The 17616-nt window shown below is 69.8% G+C and overlaps 1 protein-coding gene across 1 annotated transcript; it reads right to left on the bottom strand.

Annotated features, from left to right (window-relative positions):
* Positions 1–3369: 3369 nt before the first annotated feature.
* On the bottom strand, positions 3370–10989 carry LOC142051081 (uncharacterized). Its single transcript, XM_075080272.1, has 8 exons — positions 10951–10989; positions 10224–10588; positions 7445–7602; positions 7238–7270; positions 6351–6425; positions 5102–5135; positions 4741–4775; positions 3370–4115 (listed from the first exon to the last, which is right to left on the bottom strand). The coding sequence occupies exons 2-8, from the start codon at positions 10556–10558 to the stop codon at positions 4096–4098; spliced, it is 690 nt and encodes a 229-aa protein (XP_074936373.1). The 5' UTR covers positions 10559–10588; positions 10951–10989; the 3' UTR covers positions 3370–4095.
* Positions 10990–17616: the final 6627 nt, after the last annotated feature.

The following is a 17616-nucleotide window of genomic DNA, read 5'->3' as shown; positions in this document are numbered from 1 at the left end:
GCCTGGGGAACACTACGCCTGGGTTCCCCCTTGCCTGGACCCCTGGGTCCCCTATAGCACTGGACAGATGGGTCCCCTATAGCCCCCCCCTTGATGGGATCCCCTATAGGCCTGGATGCCTGGGTCCCCTATAGCCCCAGTACCAGAGTACCCTATAGCCCCCGATGCTGGGGACCCTTATAGGCCCAGTGCCATGGTCCCCTATAGCAGCGGACGCCTGCGTTGCCCCTATAGCCCCAGGCAACTAGGTGCCCTATAGCTCCCCCCCATGACAGGGTCCCCTATAGCCCCCGAATGCCAGAGTCCCCTATAGACCCAGACAACAGGGTCCCCTATAGCCCTGGACCCCTGGGTCCCCTATAGCCCCTCATGACAGGGTCCCCTATAGGCCCAGATGCCTGGGTCCCCTATAGCCCCCAATGCTGTGAACCCTTATAGCCCCAGTGCCAGGGTCCCCTATAGCCCCCCCATGCCGGGGTCCCCCATAGCCCCGGACCCATGGGTCCCCCATAGCCCCCCATGCCGGGGTCCCCTATAGCCCCGGGACCCATGGGTCCCCTATAGCCCCCCATGCCGGGGTCCCCTATAGCCGCAGACCCATGGGTCCCCTATAGCCCCCCATGCCGGGGTCCCCTATAGCCCCGGACCCATGGGTCCCCTATAGCCCCCCCATGCCGGGGTCCCCCATAGCCCCGGACCCATGGGTCCCCCTATAGCCCCCCCATGCCGGGGTCCCCCATAGCCCCGGACCCATGGGTCCCCCATAGCCCCCCATGCCGGGGTCCCCCATAGCCCCCGGACCCATGGGTCCCCCATAGCCCCCCATGCCGGGGTCCCCTATAGCCCCGGACCCATGGGTCCCCCATAGCCCCCCATGCCGGGGTCCCCCATAGCCCCGGACCCATGGGTCCCCCCATAGCCCCCCCATGCCGGGGTCCCCTATAGCCCCGGACCCATGGGTCCCCCTATAGCCCCCCATGCCGGGGTCCCCCATAGCCCCGGACCCATGGGTCCCCCCATAGCCCCCCCATGCCGGGGTCCCCCATAGCTCCGGACCCATGGTCCCCCATAGCCCCCCATGCCGGGGTCCCCCATAGCCCCGGACCCATGGGTCCCCCATAGCCCCCCATGCCGGGGTCCCCCATAGCCCCCGGACCCATGGGTCCCCCTATAGCCCCCCCATGCCGGGGTCCCCCATAGCCCCGGACCCATGGGTCCCCTATAGCCCCCCATGCCGGGGTCCCCCCATAGCCCCGGACCCATGGGTCCCCTATAGCCCCCCATGCCGGGGTCCCCCATAGCCCCGGACCCATGGGTCCCCCATAGCCCCCCATGCCGGGGTCCCCCTATAGCCCCGGACCCATGGGTCCCCCATAGCCCCCCATGCCGGGGTCCCCCATAGCCCCGGACCCATGGGTCCCCCATAGCCCCCCATGCCGGGGTCCCCCTATAGCCCCGGACCCATGGGTCCCCTATAGCCCCCCATGGCCGGGGTCCCCCATAGCCCCGGACCCATGGGTCCCCCATAGCCCCCCCATACCGGGGTCCACCATAGCCCCGGACCCCTGGGTCCCCTATAGCCCCTCATGACAGAGTCCCCTATAGGCCCAGATGCCTGGGTCCCCTATAGCCCCCAATGCTGTGAACCCTTATAGCCCCAGTGCCAGGGTCCCCTATAGCCCCCCATGCCGGGGTCCCCCATAGCCCCCGGACCCATGGGTCCCCTATAGCCCCCCATGCCGGGGTCCCCTATAGCCCCAGACCCATGGGTCCCCTATAGCCCCCCATGCCGGGGTCCCCTATAGGCCCGGACCCATGGGTCCCCCATAGCCCCCCATGCCGGGATCCCCCATAGCCCCGGACCCATGGGTCCCCTATAGCCCCCCATGCCGGGGTCCCCCATAGCCCCGGACCCATGGGTCCCCCATAGCCCCCCCATGCCGGGGTCCCCCATAGCCCCGGACCCATGGGTCCCCCATAGCCCCCCATGCCGGGGTCCCCTATAGCCCCGGACCCATGGGTCCCCTATAGCCCCCCATGCCGGGGTCCCCCATAGCCCCGGACCCATGGGTCCCCCATAGCCCCCCATGCCGGGGTCCCCCATAGCCCCGGACCCATGGGTCCCCCATAGCCCCCCATGCCGGGGTCCCCCATAGCCCCGGACCCATGGGTCCCCCATAGCCCCCCATGCCGGGGTCCCCCATAGCCCCGGACCCATGGGTCCCCCATAGCCCCCCATGCCGGGGTCCCCTATAGCCCCGGACCCATGGGTCCCCCATAGCCCCCCATGCCGGGGTCCCCCATAGCCCCGGACCCATGGGTCCCCCATAGCCCCCCATGCCGGGGTCCCCTATAGCCCCGGACCCATGGGTCCCCTATAGCCCCCCATGCCGGGGTCCCCCATAGCCCCGGACCCATGGGTCCCCCATAGCCCCCCCATACCGGGGTCCACCATAGCCCCGGACCCCTGGGTCCCCTATAGCCCCTCATGACCAGTATACATAGATAAAAAATGACAGAGTCCCCTATAGGCCCAGATGCCTGGGTCCCCTATAGCCCCCAATGCTGTGAACCCTTATAGCCCCCAGTGCCAGGGTCCCCTATAGCCCCCATTGCCGGGGTCCCCCATAGCCCCGGACCCATGGGTCCCCTATAGCCCCCCATGCCGGGGTCCCCTATAGCCCCAGACCCATGGGTCCCCTATAGCCCCCCATGCCGGGGTCCCCTATAGGCCCGGACCCATGGGTCCCCCATAGCCCCCCATGCCGGGATCCCCCATAGCCCCGGACCCATGGGTCCCCTATAGCCCCCCATGCCGGGGTCCCCCATAGCCCCGGACCCATGGGTCCCCCATAGCCCCCCATGCCGGGGTCCCCCATAGCCCCGGACCCATGGGTCCCCCATAGCCCCCCCATGCCGGGGTCCCCTATAGCCCCGGACCCATGGGTCCCCTATAGCCCCCCCATGCCGGGGTCCCCCATAGCCCCGGACCCATGGGTCCCCATAGCCCCCCATGCCGGGGTCCCCCATAGCCCCGGACCCATGGGTCCCCCATAGCCCCCCCATGCCGGGGTCCCCCATAGCCCCGGACCCATGGGTCCCCCATAGCCCCCCCATGCCGGGGTCCCCCATAGCCCCGGACCCATGGGTCCCCTATAGCCCCCCATGCCGGGGTCCCCTATAGCCCCGGACCCATGGGTCCCCCATAGCCCCCCCATGCCGGGGTCCCCTATAGCCCCGGACCCATGGGTCCCCTATAGCCCCCCCATGCCGGGGTCCCCCATAGCCCCGGACCCATGGGTCCCCTATAGCCCCCCATGCCGGGGTCCCCCATAGCCCCGCCCCCCATCAGCGCCCCCCAGCGGCGGGTACGAAACATCTCCTTTATTTCCATGTGCGGGGGGGGGGGGGGGGGAGGAGTTTGGAGGGGTCCCCCCAAACCCGGGGTGGGACCCCAAAAACCTCCCCTCCCCCCACCCAGGGTCCCCCCCCCAATTCCAGGCCCCTCCCACTTTAGGGATTCCCTATTTTGGGGGGGGGGGGGGGGAGGATCCCCCAATTCTGGAGGTCCCTTAATTGGGGGGGGGGGGATTTTGGGGGGGGGCATCTTTTTGGGGAGGGTCCCAAATTGGGGGGTTCCCCCGTCCTTGTTTGGGGGGGGCACCCCCGATTTCAGGGGAGGCGTCCTCCCTCTTGTTGGGGGGGTGGACTCATGGGGGGGGCCCCCCAATTTTTGGGGGGGCCCAGTTTTTGGGGACCCCCATGGTGGGGGAGGGTCCCGTGGCTTTGGGGGGGTCCCCAAGTGTGAAAGGTGCTTTTTTTGGGGGGGGTCCCCCCCTTATTTGGGGTGGGGCTCATGGGGGGGTCCCCAGTTTTTGGGGGGGTTTAGGGGCCGCCCCGGCTCTTCAGAGGTGATTCCTTAAGGGGGGGGTTCCCCCCATTTCGGGGGGTCCTTGGCTCCGTGGGGGGGGGACCCCGAATTTCCCCCCCCCCCCTCAGCTGGTGGGGGGGGCTGCATGCACCGGGGGGACCCAGGCGTCCGGGAGGGGGCGTGGCTCTCGGCGAGGGGGCGTGGCTCTCGGCAAGGGGGCGTGGCTACGCTGTGGCCGCGGGGGCTGTTGGGAAAAAGAGAGAGATTCGGGCGGGGGTCCCGGCCCCCCCCCAATTCATCTGACACCCCCCTCCCAGCCTCCCCCGGGCCCCCCAAATCCACTCGACCCCCCCAGACCCCCCCAAGCCCCCCCAAATCCACTCGACCCCCCTACTCCCCCCCAAGCCCCCCCAAATCCACTCGACCCCCCCAGACCCCCCCAAGCCCCCCAAATCCACTCCACCCCCCCCACTCCCCCCCAAGCCCCCCCAAATCCACTCGACCCCCCCAGACCCCCCCCAAGCCCCCCCAAATCCACTCCACCCCCCCCCACTCCCCCCCAAGCCCCCCCAAATCCACTCGACCCCCCCACTCCCCCTCAAGCCCCCCCAAATCCACTCGACCCCCCCACTCCCCCCCAAGCCCCCCCAAAACCACTCGACCCCCCCACTCCCCCCAAGCCCCCCAAATCCACTCGACCCCCCCACTCCCCCGAAGCCCCCCCAAATCCACTCGAACCCCCCACTCCCCCCAAGCCCCCCCAAATCCACTCGACCCCCCAAAATCCCCCCGAAGCCCCCCCCTGGAACCCCCACATTTCCCCCCACCCCAAGACCCCCCCAAAATCCTCCCGACCCCCCCAAACTTACTGGGGGTCTTGGCCGGCTGCCGGGGGTCCGGGGGGCTGTGTGGATGGGGGGGTCAAGGGGGGGGTCCCCCCAATTTGGGCGGTCCCCAATATTGGGGTGATGTTGGGGGGGCCTGGGGGTGGGGGGGGGGGAGACCTGATCTGGTGGGGGGGCTGAGGGGTGGGGGGACCCCAATATGGGGGTCCTCAATATGGGGGGGGTCCCCAATATAAGGGGTCCGGGGGGGGGATCAATATGGGGGGCCCCCAATGTAAGGGGTCCGGGGGGGGCCTCAATATGGGGTTCCCATGGGTGGGGGTCTCAGGGAAGTCCCATGGGGGGGGGTCCCCAAATTTTGGGGGGGGGTTTGGAGGTGTCTCACCTGGGCTCCGCCTTTTTGCACTTGAACTTCTTACCTGGGGGGGCAGAAAATGGGGGGGGGGGGGGGCGTGACCCCAAAATCGGGGGAACCCACAACTTGGGGGGGGGTGGGGGGGGTTGGGGGGGGGTCCTGGGGGGATCCCAGGGAGGATTTTGGGGTGTAAAGGGGGGGTTTTGTGGGGTCCCAGGATGATTTTGTGGGGTCCCAGAGGATTTTGGGGTGCAAAGAGGGGATTTGGGGGTCCCTGGGTGGATTTAGGGGGTCCCAGGGAGGATTTGGGAGGTGCTGGGGCAATTGGGGGGGGGGCGGCTTGGGTAGGGGTTTTGGGGGTCCTGGGGAAATTTGGAGGGTCTCAGGGGGGTATTTTTGGGGGTGCTGAGGCAATCTGGGGGGTCTGGGGCAGGGATTTGGGGGTCCCAGGGGGGATCTGGGGGATTTGGGGCAGGGATTTGGGGGTCCCAGGGGGGATCTGGGGGGTTTGGGGGTCCCAGGGGGGAACTGGGGGATTTGGGGCAGGGATTTGGGGGGTCCCAGGGGGGATTTGGGGGGTTTGGGGTAAGGATTTGGGGGTCCCGGGGGGATTTGGGGGGGTCTGGGGCAGGGATTTGGGGCCCCCAGGGGGGATTTGGGGGATTTGGGGCAGGGATTTGGGGGTCCCAGGGGGGAACTGGGGGATTTGGGGCAGGGATTTGGGGGTCCCAGGGGGGATTTGGGGGGTTTGGGGTAAGGATTTGGGGGTCCCAGGGGGGATCTGGGGGGTCTTGGGCAGGGATTTGGGGGCCCCAGGGGGGATTTGGGGGATTTGGGGCAGGGATTTGGGGGTCCCAGGGGGGATCTGGGGGATTTGGGGTACCGGGGGATTTGGGGGATTTGGGGCAGGGATTTGGGGGTCCCAGGGGGGATCTGGGGGATTTGGGGGTACCGGGGGGATTTGGGGGATTTGGGGCAGGGATTTGGGGGTCCCAGGGGGGGATCTGGGGGTCCCAGGGGGCATTTGGGGGTCCCAGAGGGGATTTTTGGGGGGTCCTAGGGTGGGGATTTTGAAAGGGGGGGCTGGATCTGACTTTGGGGGTACCCAGAGAGTTTGGGGTTCAGAGATTTGGGGGTACGGAGGGGTACGGGGGGGGTATTTGGGAGGGCTGGGGCTGACTTTGGGGGTCACCAGCGGGATATTTGGGGTGCAGCAGGGGGTGTTTTGGGGTGCGGGGGGGTTTTGGGGTGCAGCGGGGGGGGTTTTGGGGGGACTCACTGAGGGCGATGAGGACCCCGAGGACAAACATGGCGATGGCCAGGACCAGCCCCGCCAGCCGCAGCGTCTCGTAGTCTGGGGGACGGAGACCCCCCCAAATATCCCCCCCTGCACCCCAAAACCCCCTCCCCGGCACCCCCAAGCCCCAACCCCCCCTGAACCCCCAAATATCCCCCCCTGCACCCCAAAACCCCCTCCCCGGCACCCCCAAACCCCAAAACCCCCCCGAACCCCCAAATATCCCCCCTGCACCCCAAAACCCCCCTCCCCGGCACCCCAAGCCCCCAAACCCCCCCTGAACCCCCAAATATCCCCCCTGCACCCCCAAATATCCCCCCTGCACCCCAAAACCCCCTCCCCGGCACCCCAAGCCCCCAAACCCCCCCTGAACCCCCAAACATCCCCCTGAACCCCCAAATATCCCCCCTGCACCCCAAAACCCCCTCCCCGGCACCCCCAAGCCCCCAAACCCCCCCTGAACCCCCAAACATCCCCCCTGAACCCCCAAATATCCCCCCTGCACCCCAAAACCCCCTCCCCGGCACCCCCAAGCCCCCAAACCCCCCCTGAACCCCCAAATATCCCCCTGAACCCCCAAATATCCCCCCTGCACCCCAAAACCCCCTCCCCGGCACCCCAAGCCCCCAAACCCCCCCTGAACCCCAAACATCCCCCCTGAACCCCCAAATATCCCCCTGCACCCCAAAACCCCCTCCCCGGCACCCCCAAACACCCATCTGAACCCCTAAGTATCCCCCCAAACCCCCCCCGGACCCCCAAATCCCCCCCAACCCCCCCAAAATCCCTCCCCAGTCCCCCAACACACCCACGTCCCCCCGGAGCCCCCCCGGTCCCCCCAAAATCCCCCCAGCGCCCCCAAATCTCACCATAGTTGAAGGGGTCCTTGGCCCGGGCAGCTTCTGGGGGGGGGGGGGGGGGGGAGAAAAGGGGACCCAGGTGTTGGGGGGTGGGTTTTGGGGGGACCCCGGTGTTGGGGGGGGGTGGGTTTTGGGGGGACCCCCGCGCCTGGGTCTCAGGCAGACGCTGACTCAGCAGCGCCGGTCCCAAGGGGGGGGGGGGTGTTTCCCTGGCACCTCGTTCACTCTGGAGCGGAATGATGCCAACGCTGCGGTTGGCGCCTGCCTGCGCCTCCCCCCCCGCCCCCCCCCCCCCCCCCGCCGCCGCGCCCTGGGTGTTCACTCTGGAGCGGAGCGATGGGGGCAGCCGCCACCTCCCACACACTGGGAAGCTCCTGCGTGGAGGGGGTGTGTGTGTGGGGGGGGTGTGTGTTCACTCTGGAGCGGAGTGATGGCAGTGCTTCCCAGCTGCCCGGGAGCTCCCACCTCGGGAGGGGGTGTTCACTCTGGAGCGGAGTGATGGCAACGCGGGGGGGGGGGGGTGGTGTTAGCTGCTGCCTCCCGCGCACCGGGGAGCTCCCACCCACCGTCGGGGTTCTGTTCACTCTGGAGCGGAGTGATGGCAACGCGGGGGTTGGCCGCCGCCTCACACCCCCACACCTCCCACCGGGGAGTTCCCACCCAGGGGAGGACGTTCACTCTGGAGCCGAACGATGGCAACTCAACCTCCCACCAACGGAGGCGCCCCCCGCCCCGCGTTCACTCTGGAGCGGAGTGATGGCAGGGCTCGGTGCCTCCCCCCGCGCAGCCCCGCACAGGCGCAGGCGCTGCAGGTACCGGCGCACACGCACAGCCGCCTGCTGCAGTGACACGCGCACTGCGGTGACACACGCACGCACCCCCCCAGCACCCCCCCGCACCCCTCCGCATCCCCTCGCACCCATCCTGCACCCCCGCACCCCCCCCGCACCCCTCCGCATCCCCCCGCACCCATCCTGCACCCCCGCACCCCCCCGCACCCCTCCGCATCCCCCCGCACGCATCCTGCACCCCTCGCACCCATCCTGCACCCCCCGCACCCCCCCGCACCCCTCCGCATCCCCCCGCACGCATCCTGCACCCCTCGCACCCGTCCTGCACCCCCCGCATCCCCCCGCACCCCTCCGCATCCCCCCGCACGCATCCTGCACCCCTCGCACCCATCCTGCACCCCCGCATCCCCCCGCACCCCTCCGCATCCCCCCGCACGCATCCTGCACCCCCGCATCCCCCCGCATCCCCCCGCACCCCTCCGCATCCCCCCGCACGCATCCTGCACCCCCGCATCCCCCCGCATCCCCCCGCACCCATCTGCACCCATCCTGCACCCCTCCGCACCCCTCCGCGCAGCCCCGCACCCATCCTGCACCCCCCGCACCCCTCCGCACCCCTCCGCATCCCCCGCACCCATCCTGCACCCCCCGCACTCCCCCGCACCCCTCCGCATCCCCCCGCACCCATCCTGCACCCCCCGCACCCCTCTGCACCCATCCTGCAACCCCGCATCCCCCCGCAACCCCCAGCACCCATCCTGCACCCTTCGCACCCATCCTGCACCCCCTGCACCCCCCAGCACCCACCTTGCACCCCCCAGCACCACCTATAGCCTGCACCCAGCACCCCCGCACCCATCCTGCAACCCCCGCACCCCTCTGGACCCTGCATCCCCCTGCACCCAGCACCCCTGCACCCATCCTGCACCCCCACCCAGCAGCCACCTGTATCCCCCCGCACCCATCCTGCACCCCCCCGCACCCCTCTGGACCCTGCATCCCTCTGCACCCAGCACCCCTGCACCCATCCTGCACCCCCATCCTGCACCCCCATCCTGCACCCCCATCCTGCACCCCCCATTCTGCACCCAGCACCCCTGCACCCATCCTGCACCCCCATCCTGCACCCCCCATCCTGCACCCAGCACCCCTGCACCCATCCTGCACCCCCATCCTGCACCCCCCATCCTGCACCCCCATCCTCCACCCCCCATTCTGCACCCAGCACCCCTGCACCCATCCTGCACCCCCATCCTGCACCCCCATCCTGCACCCAGCACCCCTGCACCCCCATCCTGCACCCCCCATCCTGCACCCCCCATCCTGCACCCAGCACCCCCGCACCCATCCTGCACCCCCATCCTGCACCCCCCATCCTGCACCCAGCACCCCTGCACCTATCCTGCACCCCCATCCTGCACCCCCCATCCTGCACCCAGCACCCCTGCACCCATCCTGCACCCCCATCCTGCACCCCCCCATCCTGCACCCCCATCCTCCACCCCCCATTCTGCACCCAGCACCCCTGCACCCATCCTGCACCCCCATCCTGCACCCCCATCCTGCACCCAGCACCCCTGCACCCCCATCCTGCACCCCCATCCTGCACCCCCCATCCTGCACCCCCATCCTGCACCCCCCATCCTGCACCCAGCACCCCCGCACCCATCCTGCACCCCCATCCTGCACCCCCCATCCTGCACCCAGCACCCCTGCACCCATCCTGCACCCCCATCCTGCACCCCCCATCCTGCACCCAGCACCCCTGCACCCCCATCCTGCACCCCCATCCTGCACCCCCCATCCTGCACCCCCATCCTGCACCCCCCATCCTGCACCCAGCACCCCTGCACCCATCCTGCACCCCCATCCTGCACCCCCCTATCCTGCACCCCCTATCCTGCACCCATCCTGCACCCCCATCCTGCACCCCCCATCCTGCACCCAGCACCCCTGCACCCAGGCTGCACCCCCATCCTGCACCCCCCATTCTGCACCCAGCACCCCTGCACCCATCCTGCACCCCCATCCTGCACCCCCATCCTGCACCCAGCACCCCCGCACCCATCCTGCACCCCCATCCTGCACCCCCATCCTGCACCCAGCACCCCCGCACCCACCCTGCACCACCTGTATCCTGCACCCACCTGTACCCTGCACCCATCCTGCACCCCCCCAGCATCCCCCCCCCGCCCCCCCCTCACCTCCCATCGCTGCCTCCGTGGGGGTGGCCATGGCTGGATCCGCTCGGCTCCGCTCGGCTCCGCTCGGGACCGCTCGGCACCGCTCGGCACCGCTCGGCTCCGCTCGGCTCCGCTCGGGACCGCTCGGCACCGCTCGGCTCCGCTCGGCTCCGCTCGGCTCCGCTCGGCACCGGCGGCGGCGGCGGCGCGGGGCGATGCGGCGGCGGGTTGGGGGGGGGGGGGGGCGAGGAGGCGGAGACAGAGAGGCCCCGCCCACTGGACCTAGGAGTTTGGGGGCGGGGGGGGGGGTGACACCCCAGGGGGGCCAAGGCGTTCGGGGTGGGGGGCACCCCCATAGGAGGGACCCAGGAGTTTGGGGGGGGCACCTATAGGAGGGACCCAGGAGTTTGGGGGGGACCCCCTATAGGAGGGACCCAGGAGTTTGGGGGGGACCCCGGGGGGACCCAGGAGTTGGGGGGGCACCCCCTATAGGAGGGACCCAGGAGTTTGGGGGGGACCCCAGGGGGGACCCAGGAGTTCGGGGGGGGCACTGCTTGAGGGGGACCCAGGCGTTTGGGGGGGACCCCAGGGGGGACCCAGGAGTTGGGGGGGCACCTATAGGAGGGACCCAGGAGTTGGGGGGGGGGCACCTATAGGAGGGACCCAGGAGTTTGGGGGGGACCCCGGGGGGGACCCAGGAGTTGGGGGGGCACCCCCTATAGGAGGGACCCAGGAGTTTGGGGGGGACCCCAGGGGGACCCAGGAGTTCGGGGGGGGCACTGCTTGAGGGGGACCCAGGCGTTTGGGGGGGACCCCAGGGGGGACCCAGGATTTGGGGGGGGGCACCTATAGGAGGGACCCAGGAGTTCGGGGGGGCACCCCAAGGGGGACCCAGGAGTTCGGGGGGGGCACTGCTTGAGGGGGACCCAGGAGTTTGGGGGGGGGCACCTATAGGAGGGACCCAGAAGTTCGGGGGGCACCCCAAGGGGGGGACCCAGGAGTTCGGGGGGGGCACTGCTTGAGGGGGACCCAGGAGTTTGGGGGGGGCACCCCAAGGTTGCCCAGGAGTTCGGGGGGGGCACCCCATAGGAGGGACCCAGAAGTTCGGGGGGGGACCCCAAGGGGGGACCCAGGAGTTCGGGGGGGGGGCGCCCTATAGGAGGGACCCAGGTGTCTTGGGGGGGGCACTGCTTGAGGGGGGACCCAGGAGTTCGGGGGGGCACCCCAAGAGCAACCTATATGTGGGGGGGTTCCCCAGGGGACCCAGGGGTTCGGGGGGGCACCCCAAGGGCGACCTATATGTGGGGGGGTTCCCCAGGGGACCCAGGGGTTCGGGGGGGCACCCCAAGGGCGACCTATATGTGGGGGGGTTCCCCAGGGGACCCAGGGGTTCGGGGGGGCACCCCAAGGGCGACCTATATGTGGGGGGGTTCCCCCAGGGGACCCAGGGGTTCGGGGGGGCACCCCAAGGGCGACCTATGTGTGGGGGGGTTCCCCCACTGTCACCGGCCCCCAGCCGCATCCAGCCCCGCTCACAACCCCCTGGCCTCGGGCCCCAGGCGGGGTTTTCACCCAGCCAAGGGTTCGCCCGCCGACGCGCCCGGGGCGGCGACACCGTCACCGTGACACCCGCCGCAGTAAAAGCCGAAGGATGCGACACCCACCCGCGTAACGCCCCCCACCCCACCCACCCACCCAGCGCCCCCGGCAGAACGTCGCAACACCCGCAATAACGACAGCCGGCACCGCGACACCCCCGTGACTGCGACACGGCCGGGGCCGCGGCGGTGCGGCAGCCGGTGGTGCGACACCCGGCACCTCAGCGCCCAACGCTGCCATGAACGCAGCAACACCCGGCACGGCAACACCCGGCACGGCAACAGCCGGCACCTCAGCGCCCAACGCTGCCATGAACGCAGCAACACCCGGCACGGCAACAGCCGGCACCTCAGCGCCCAACGCTGCCATGAACGCAGCAACACCCGGCACGGCAACAGCCGGCACCTCAGCGCCCAACGCTGCCATGAACGCAGCAACAGCCGGCACGGCAACACCCGGCACGGCAACACCCGGCACGGCAACAGCCGGCACCTCAACGCCCAACGCTGCCATGAACGCAGCAACACCCGGCACGGCAACACCCGGCACGGCAACAGCCGGCACCTCAGCGCCCAACGCTGCCATGAACGCAGCCACAGCCGGCACGGCAACACCGTGGGGTGGTGGGTGACTGTGGGTGGTGGGTGACCATGGGGTGGTGGGTGACTATGGGTGGGTGACCATGGGGTGGTGGGTGACCATGGGTGGGTGACCATGGGGTGGTGGGTGACCATGGGGTGGTGGGTGACCATGGGTGGGTGACCATGGGGTGGTGGGTGACCATGGGGTGGTGGGTGACCATGGGTGGGTGACCATGGGGTGGTGGGTGACCATGGGGGGTGGGTGACCATGGGGGGTGGGTGACCATGAGGTGGTGGGTGACCATGGGTGGTGGGTGACCATGGGTGGGTGACCATGAGGTGGTGGGTGACCATGGGTGGGTGACCATGGGTGGTGGGTGACCATGGGGGGTGGGTGACCATGAGGTGGTGGGTGACCATGGGTGGGTGACCATGAGGTGGTGGGTGACCATGGGGGGGTGGGTGACCATGGGGGGTGGGTGACCATGAGGTGGTGGGTGACCATGGGTGGGTGACCATGGGGTGGTGGGTGACCATGGGGTGGTGGGTGACCATGGGTGGGTGACCATGGGTGGGTGACCATGGGGTGGTGGGTGACCATGGGGTGGTGGGTGACTATGGGTGGGTGACCATGGGGTGGTGGGTGGCCATGAGATGGTGGGTGACTATGGGTGGGTGACCATGGGGTGGTGGGTGACCATGGGTGGGTGACCATGGGGTGGTGGGTGACCATGGGGGGGTGGGTGACCATGAGGTGGTGGGTGACCATGGGGTGGTGGGTGACCATGGGGTGGGTGACCATGGGGTGGTGGGTGACCATGGGGGGTGGGTGACCATGGGGGGTGGGTGACCATGAGGTGGTGGGTGACCATGGGGGGTGGGTGACCATGAGGTGGTGGGTGACCATGGGTGGGTGACCATGAGGTGGTGGGTGACCATGGGGGGTGGGTGACCATGGGGGGTGGGTGACCATGAGGTGGTGGGTGACCATGGGTGGGGTGACCATGGGGTGGTGGGTGACCATGGGGTAGTGGGTGACCATGGGGGGTGGGTGACCATGAGGTAGTGGGTGACCATGGGGGGTGGGTGACCATGAGGTGGTGGGTGACCATGGGTGGGTGACCATGGGGTGGTGGGTGGCCATGAGATGGTGGGTGACTATGGGTGGGTGACCATGGGTGGGTGACCATGGGGTGGTGGGTGACCATGGGGGGTGGGTGACCATGAGGTGGTGGGTGACCATGGGGTGGTGGGTGACCATGGGTGGGTGACCATGGGGTGGTGGGTGACCATGGGGGGTGGGTGACCATGAGGTGGTGGGTGACCATGGGTGGGTGACCATGGGGTGGTGGGTGACCATGGGGGGTGGGTGACCATGGGGTGGTGGGTGACTATGGGTGGGTGACCATGGGATGGTGGGTGACCATGGGGTGGTGGGTGACCATGAGATGGTGGGTGACCATGGGGTGCTGGGTGACCATGGGGTGGTGGGTGACTATGGGTGGGTGACCATGGGGTGGTGGGTGACCATGGGGTGGTGGGTGACCATGAGACGACCAGATGACGTCACAGATCCTTGCCAACCCTTGAAGCACCACCACCCGACCCCACAACACCCCCACGACCCCCCGCCCCCCCCAATATCCCCCCCCCCCCCGAGGGTGGAGAACATCTACCCATGACGCCTCCCGACGCCTGTTGTTCGCACAACCGCGCCCGGGCGGGGGGGCGGGGGGGGGGGCGCGGCATTTATTGGGGAGGGGCAGACTTGGGGGGGGGGGGGTGGGCGTCCATCTGTCCGTCCGTCCGTGCAGGTGGGGTGACACCCCCCCGCCCCATGTGCGATCGCGGGGTGGGGGGTCCCGGCTTGATGAGCACCTACAGGAGGAAGGTGGGGGGTGGGGTGGGGTGGGGTTCACCATGGAGGGACCCGGGTGTTTGGGTGCTCCCTGTCTGACCCCCCACCCCCACCCCCCAAAGAGGGGACCCGGGCGTCCGGGTGCCCCCCACCCCCACCCCAAAACTCACCTCCTCATCTCATCCGGGTGGACAAACCTGCTCAGACATGAGAGGGTTAATGGGGGGGGACCCCCACCCACCCAGGGGTCCTGACCCCCCCCAGGGGTCCCATCCCCCTCCCGGGGGTCCCACCCCCCCCCCCCAGGGGTCCCGACCCCCCCCCCGGGGTCCCATCCCCCCCCCAGGGGTCCCATCCCCCCCCAGGGGTCCCGACCCCCCCCCGGGGGTCCCAGGCCTCCGGGACTCACGGCGGATCGACTGTCGCAGGGGTCCCTCATCCTCGTCGGGTTCCCCCGTCCTGGGGGGGTGTTGGGAGCCCAGTTACCCCCCATTCCCCCCCCAGTGCCCCCCAGCGCCCCCCAGTGCCCCCACTGCCCCCCCAGTGCCCCCCATTCCCCTCCCAGTGCCACCCAGTGCCCCCCAGTGACCCCCAGTTACCCCCATTCCCCCCCCAGTGCCCCCCAGCGCCCCCCAGTGCCCCCACTTCCCCCCCAGTGCCCCCCATTCCCCTCCCAGTGCCACCCAGTGACGCCCAGTGACCCCCAGTTACCCCCATTCCCCCCCCAGTGCCCCCAGTGCCCCCCAGTGCCCCCACTTCCCCCCCAGTGCCCCCCATTCCCCTCCCAGTGCCACCCAGTGCCCCCCAGTGACGCCCAGTGACCCCCAGTTACCCCCATTCCCCTCCCAGTGCTCCCCAGTTACCCCCAGTTGCCCCAGTATCCACCATTCCCTTCCCAGTGGACCCTCTCCCAGTGCCCCCAGTGCCCCCAGTGCCCCCCAGAGCCCCCAGTGCCCCCAGTCCCCCCAGTGCCCCCCAGTGCTCTCCCAGTGCCCCCCAGTGCCCCCAGTCCCCCCAGTGCCCTCCCAGTGCCCACCAGTGCCCCCCAGTGCCCCCAGTCCCCAGAGTGCACCCCAGTGCTCCAATGTGCCCCCAGTGCACCCCCAGTGCACCCCAGCGCCCCCCAGCGCCCCCAGTGCCCCCCAGTGGCCCCCAGTGCCCCCCAGTGCCCCCCCAGTGCCCCCCCAGTGCCCCCAGTGCCCCCAGTGCCCCCCAGTGCCCCCTCAGTGCCCCCCAGTGCCCCCAGTGCACCCCAGTGCCCTTCAGTGCCCCCCCAGTGCCCTCCCAGTGCCCCCAGTGCCCCCCAGTCCCCCCGTGCCCCCAGTGCCCCCCCAGTGCCCCCAGTGCCCCCAGTCCCCCCCAGTGCACCCCAGTGCCCCCTCAGTGCCCCCCAGTGCACCCCAGTGCACCCCAGTGCCCTTCAGTGCCCCCCCAGTGCCCCCCCCAGTGCCCCCAGTGCCCCCCCAGTGCCCCCCCAGTGCCCCCCAGTGCCCCCCAGTGCCCCCAGTGCCCCCCAGTGCACCCCAGTGCCCCCAGTGCACCCCAGTGCCCTTCAGTGCCCCCCCAGTGCCCTCCCAGTGCCCCCAGTGCCCCCAGTGCCCCCAGTCCCCCCCAGTGCACCCCAGTGCCCCCAGTGCACCCCAGTGCCCTTCAGTGCCCCCCAGTGCCCTCCCAGTGCCCCCAGTGACCCCAGTGCCCCCAGTCCCCCCCCAGTGCACCCCAGTGCCCCCCCAGTGCCCCCAGTGCCCTTCAGCGCCCCCCCAGTGCCCTCCAGTGCCCCCCCAGTGCCCCCAGTGCCCCCAGTGCCCCCCGTGCCCCCCAGTGCCCCCCAGTGGCCCCCCAGTGCCCCCAGTGCCCTCCCAGTGCCCCCCAGTGGCCCCCCAGTGCCCTCCCAGTGCCCCCAGTGCCCTCCCAGTGCCCCCCCAGTGCCCCCAGTGCCCCCAGTGCCCCCAGTGCCCTCCCAGTGCCCCCCAGTGGCCCCCCAGTGCCCTCCCAGTGCCCCCAGTGCCCTCCCAGTGCCCCCCCAGTGCCCCCAGTGCCCCCAGTGCTCCCCCAGTGCCCCCAGTGCCCCCCCAGTGCCCTCCCAGTGCCCCCCAGTGCCCCCCAGTGCCCCCCCAGTTACTTCGGCTGTTGGTCAAACTTGCACCGGCAGCGACGACCTGGGAGAGGTGAAATGGGGGGGCTGATGGGGGCGTGGGGGTGTTGGGGGGGTGTTGGGGTTTTGGGGGGTTGTGGGGGTGTTGTGGGGGTTGGGGGGTTGATGGGGTGTTGTGGGGGGGTTGTGGGGGGGTTGTGGGGGGTTGATGGGGTGTTGTGGGGGGGTTGTGGGGAGGTTTTGGGGTAGTTGTGGGGTTTCCTGGGGTGTTGCAGGGGGATTGTAGGGGGCAGTGGGGTGTTGTGGGGGTTGATGGGTTGTTCTGGGGTGTGTTGGGGGGTTGTGGGGTGTTGGGGGGGTGTCGGTGGTTGTTGTGGGGTGTATTGGGGGGGTTGTAGGGGGAGTTGGGGTGTTGGGGAGGTTGTGGGTGTCCTTGGGGTGTTGGGAGGGGTTGTGTGGGGGTGTTGTGGGGGTTATGGGGTGTATTGGTCCACTGGGGATGTTGGGGGGGGAACTGGGGTGTTGTGGGATATTGTGGGGGTGTTGGGAGTGTTGGGGGGGGGTTGTAGGGAGTTGGGGGGTGCGCTGGGCGTTGGAGGGGGTTGTGGGAGTGTTGTGGAGTGTGTGTGGGGGGGTGCGGGGGTTTATTGGGCCGTCGGAGGGGTTGTGGGGGATTGAGGGGGGTGTGGGGTGTTGGGGGGTGTCGGGGGGGTGTTGTGCGTCACACACTGAGGATGAGGAGGATCCCCAGGAGGAAGAGCGCGCCGGCGAAGATGAGGCCACCGACGCGCAGGGAGTCGTAGTCTGCGGGGGGAGGGGCGCCACCGTCACCCACACGGGTACCCCCGCACACAGGTACCCCCCCACACAGGTACCCCCACACACGGGTACCCCCACACACAGATACCCCCCGCACACAGATACCCCCGCACACAGGTACCCCCACACACAGGTACCCCCGCACACGGGTACCCCCCCACACAGGTACCCCCCGCACACAGGTACCCCCCCACACAGGTACCCTCGCACACGGGTACCCCCACACACGGGTACCCCCGCACACAGATACCCCCGCACACGGGTACCCCACACACGGGTACCACCGCACACAGTTACCCCCCCCACACGTGTACCCCCCCACACAGGTACCCCCGCACACACAGTTACCCCCCACACGGGTACCCCCGCACACAGGTACCCCCGCACACACAGGTACCCCCGCACACAGTTACCCCCACACACGGGTACCCCCACACACGGGTACCCCCCCACACGGGTACC

This window comes from Phalacrocorax aristotelis, unplaced genomic scaffold (genome assembly GCF_949628215.1).
Source record: "Phalacrocorax aristotelis unplaced genomic scaffold, bGulAri2.1 scaffold_192, whole genome shotgun sequence".
In the NCBI taxonomy this organism is placed as follows: Eukaryota; Metazoa; Chordata; class Aves; order Suliformes; family Phalacrocoracidae; genus Phalacrocorax; species Phalacrocorax aristotelis.
Note: the sequence above shows the minus strand (reverse complement) of the source record. Positions and strands in the feature narration are given on the sequence as shown.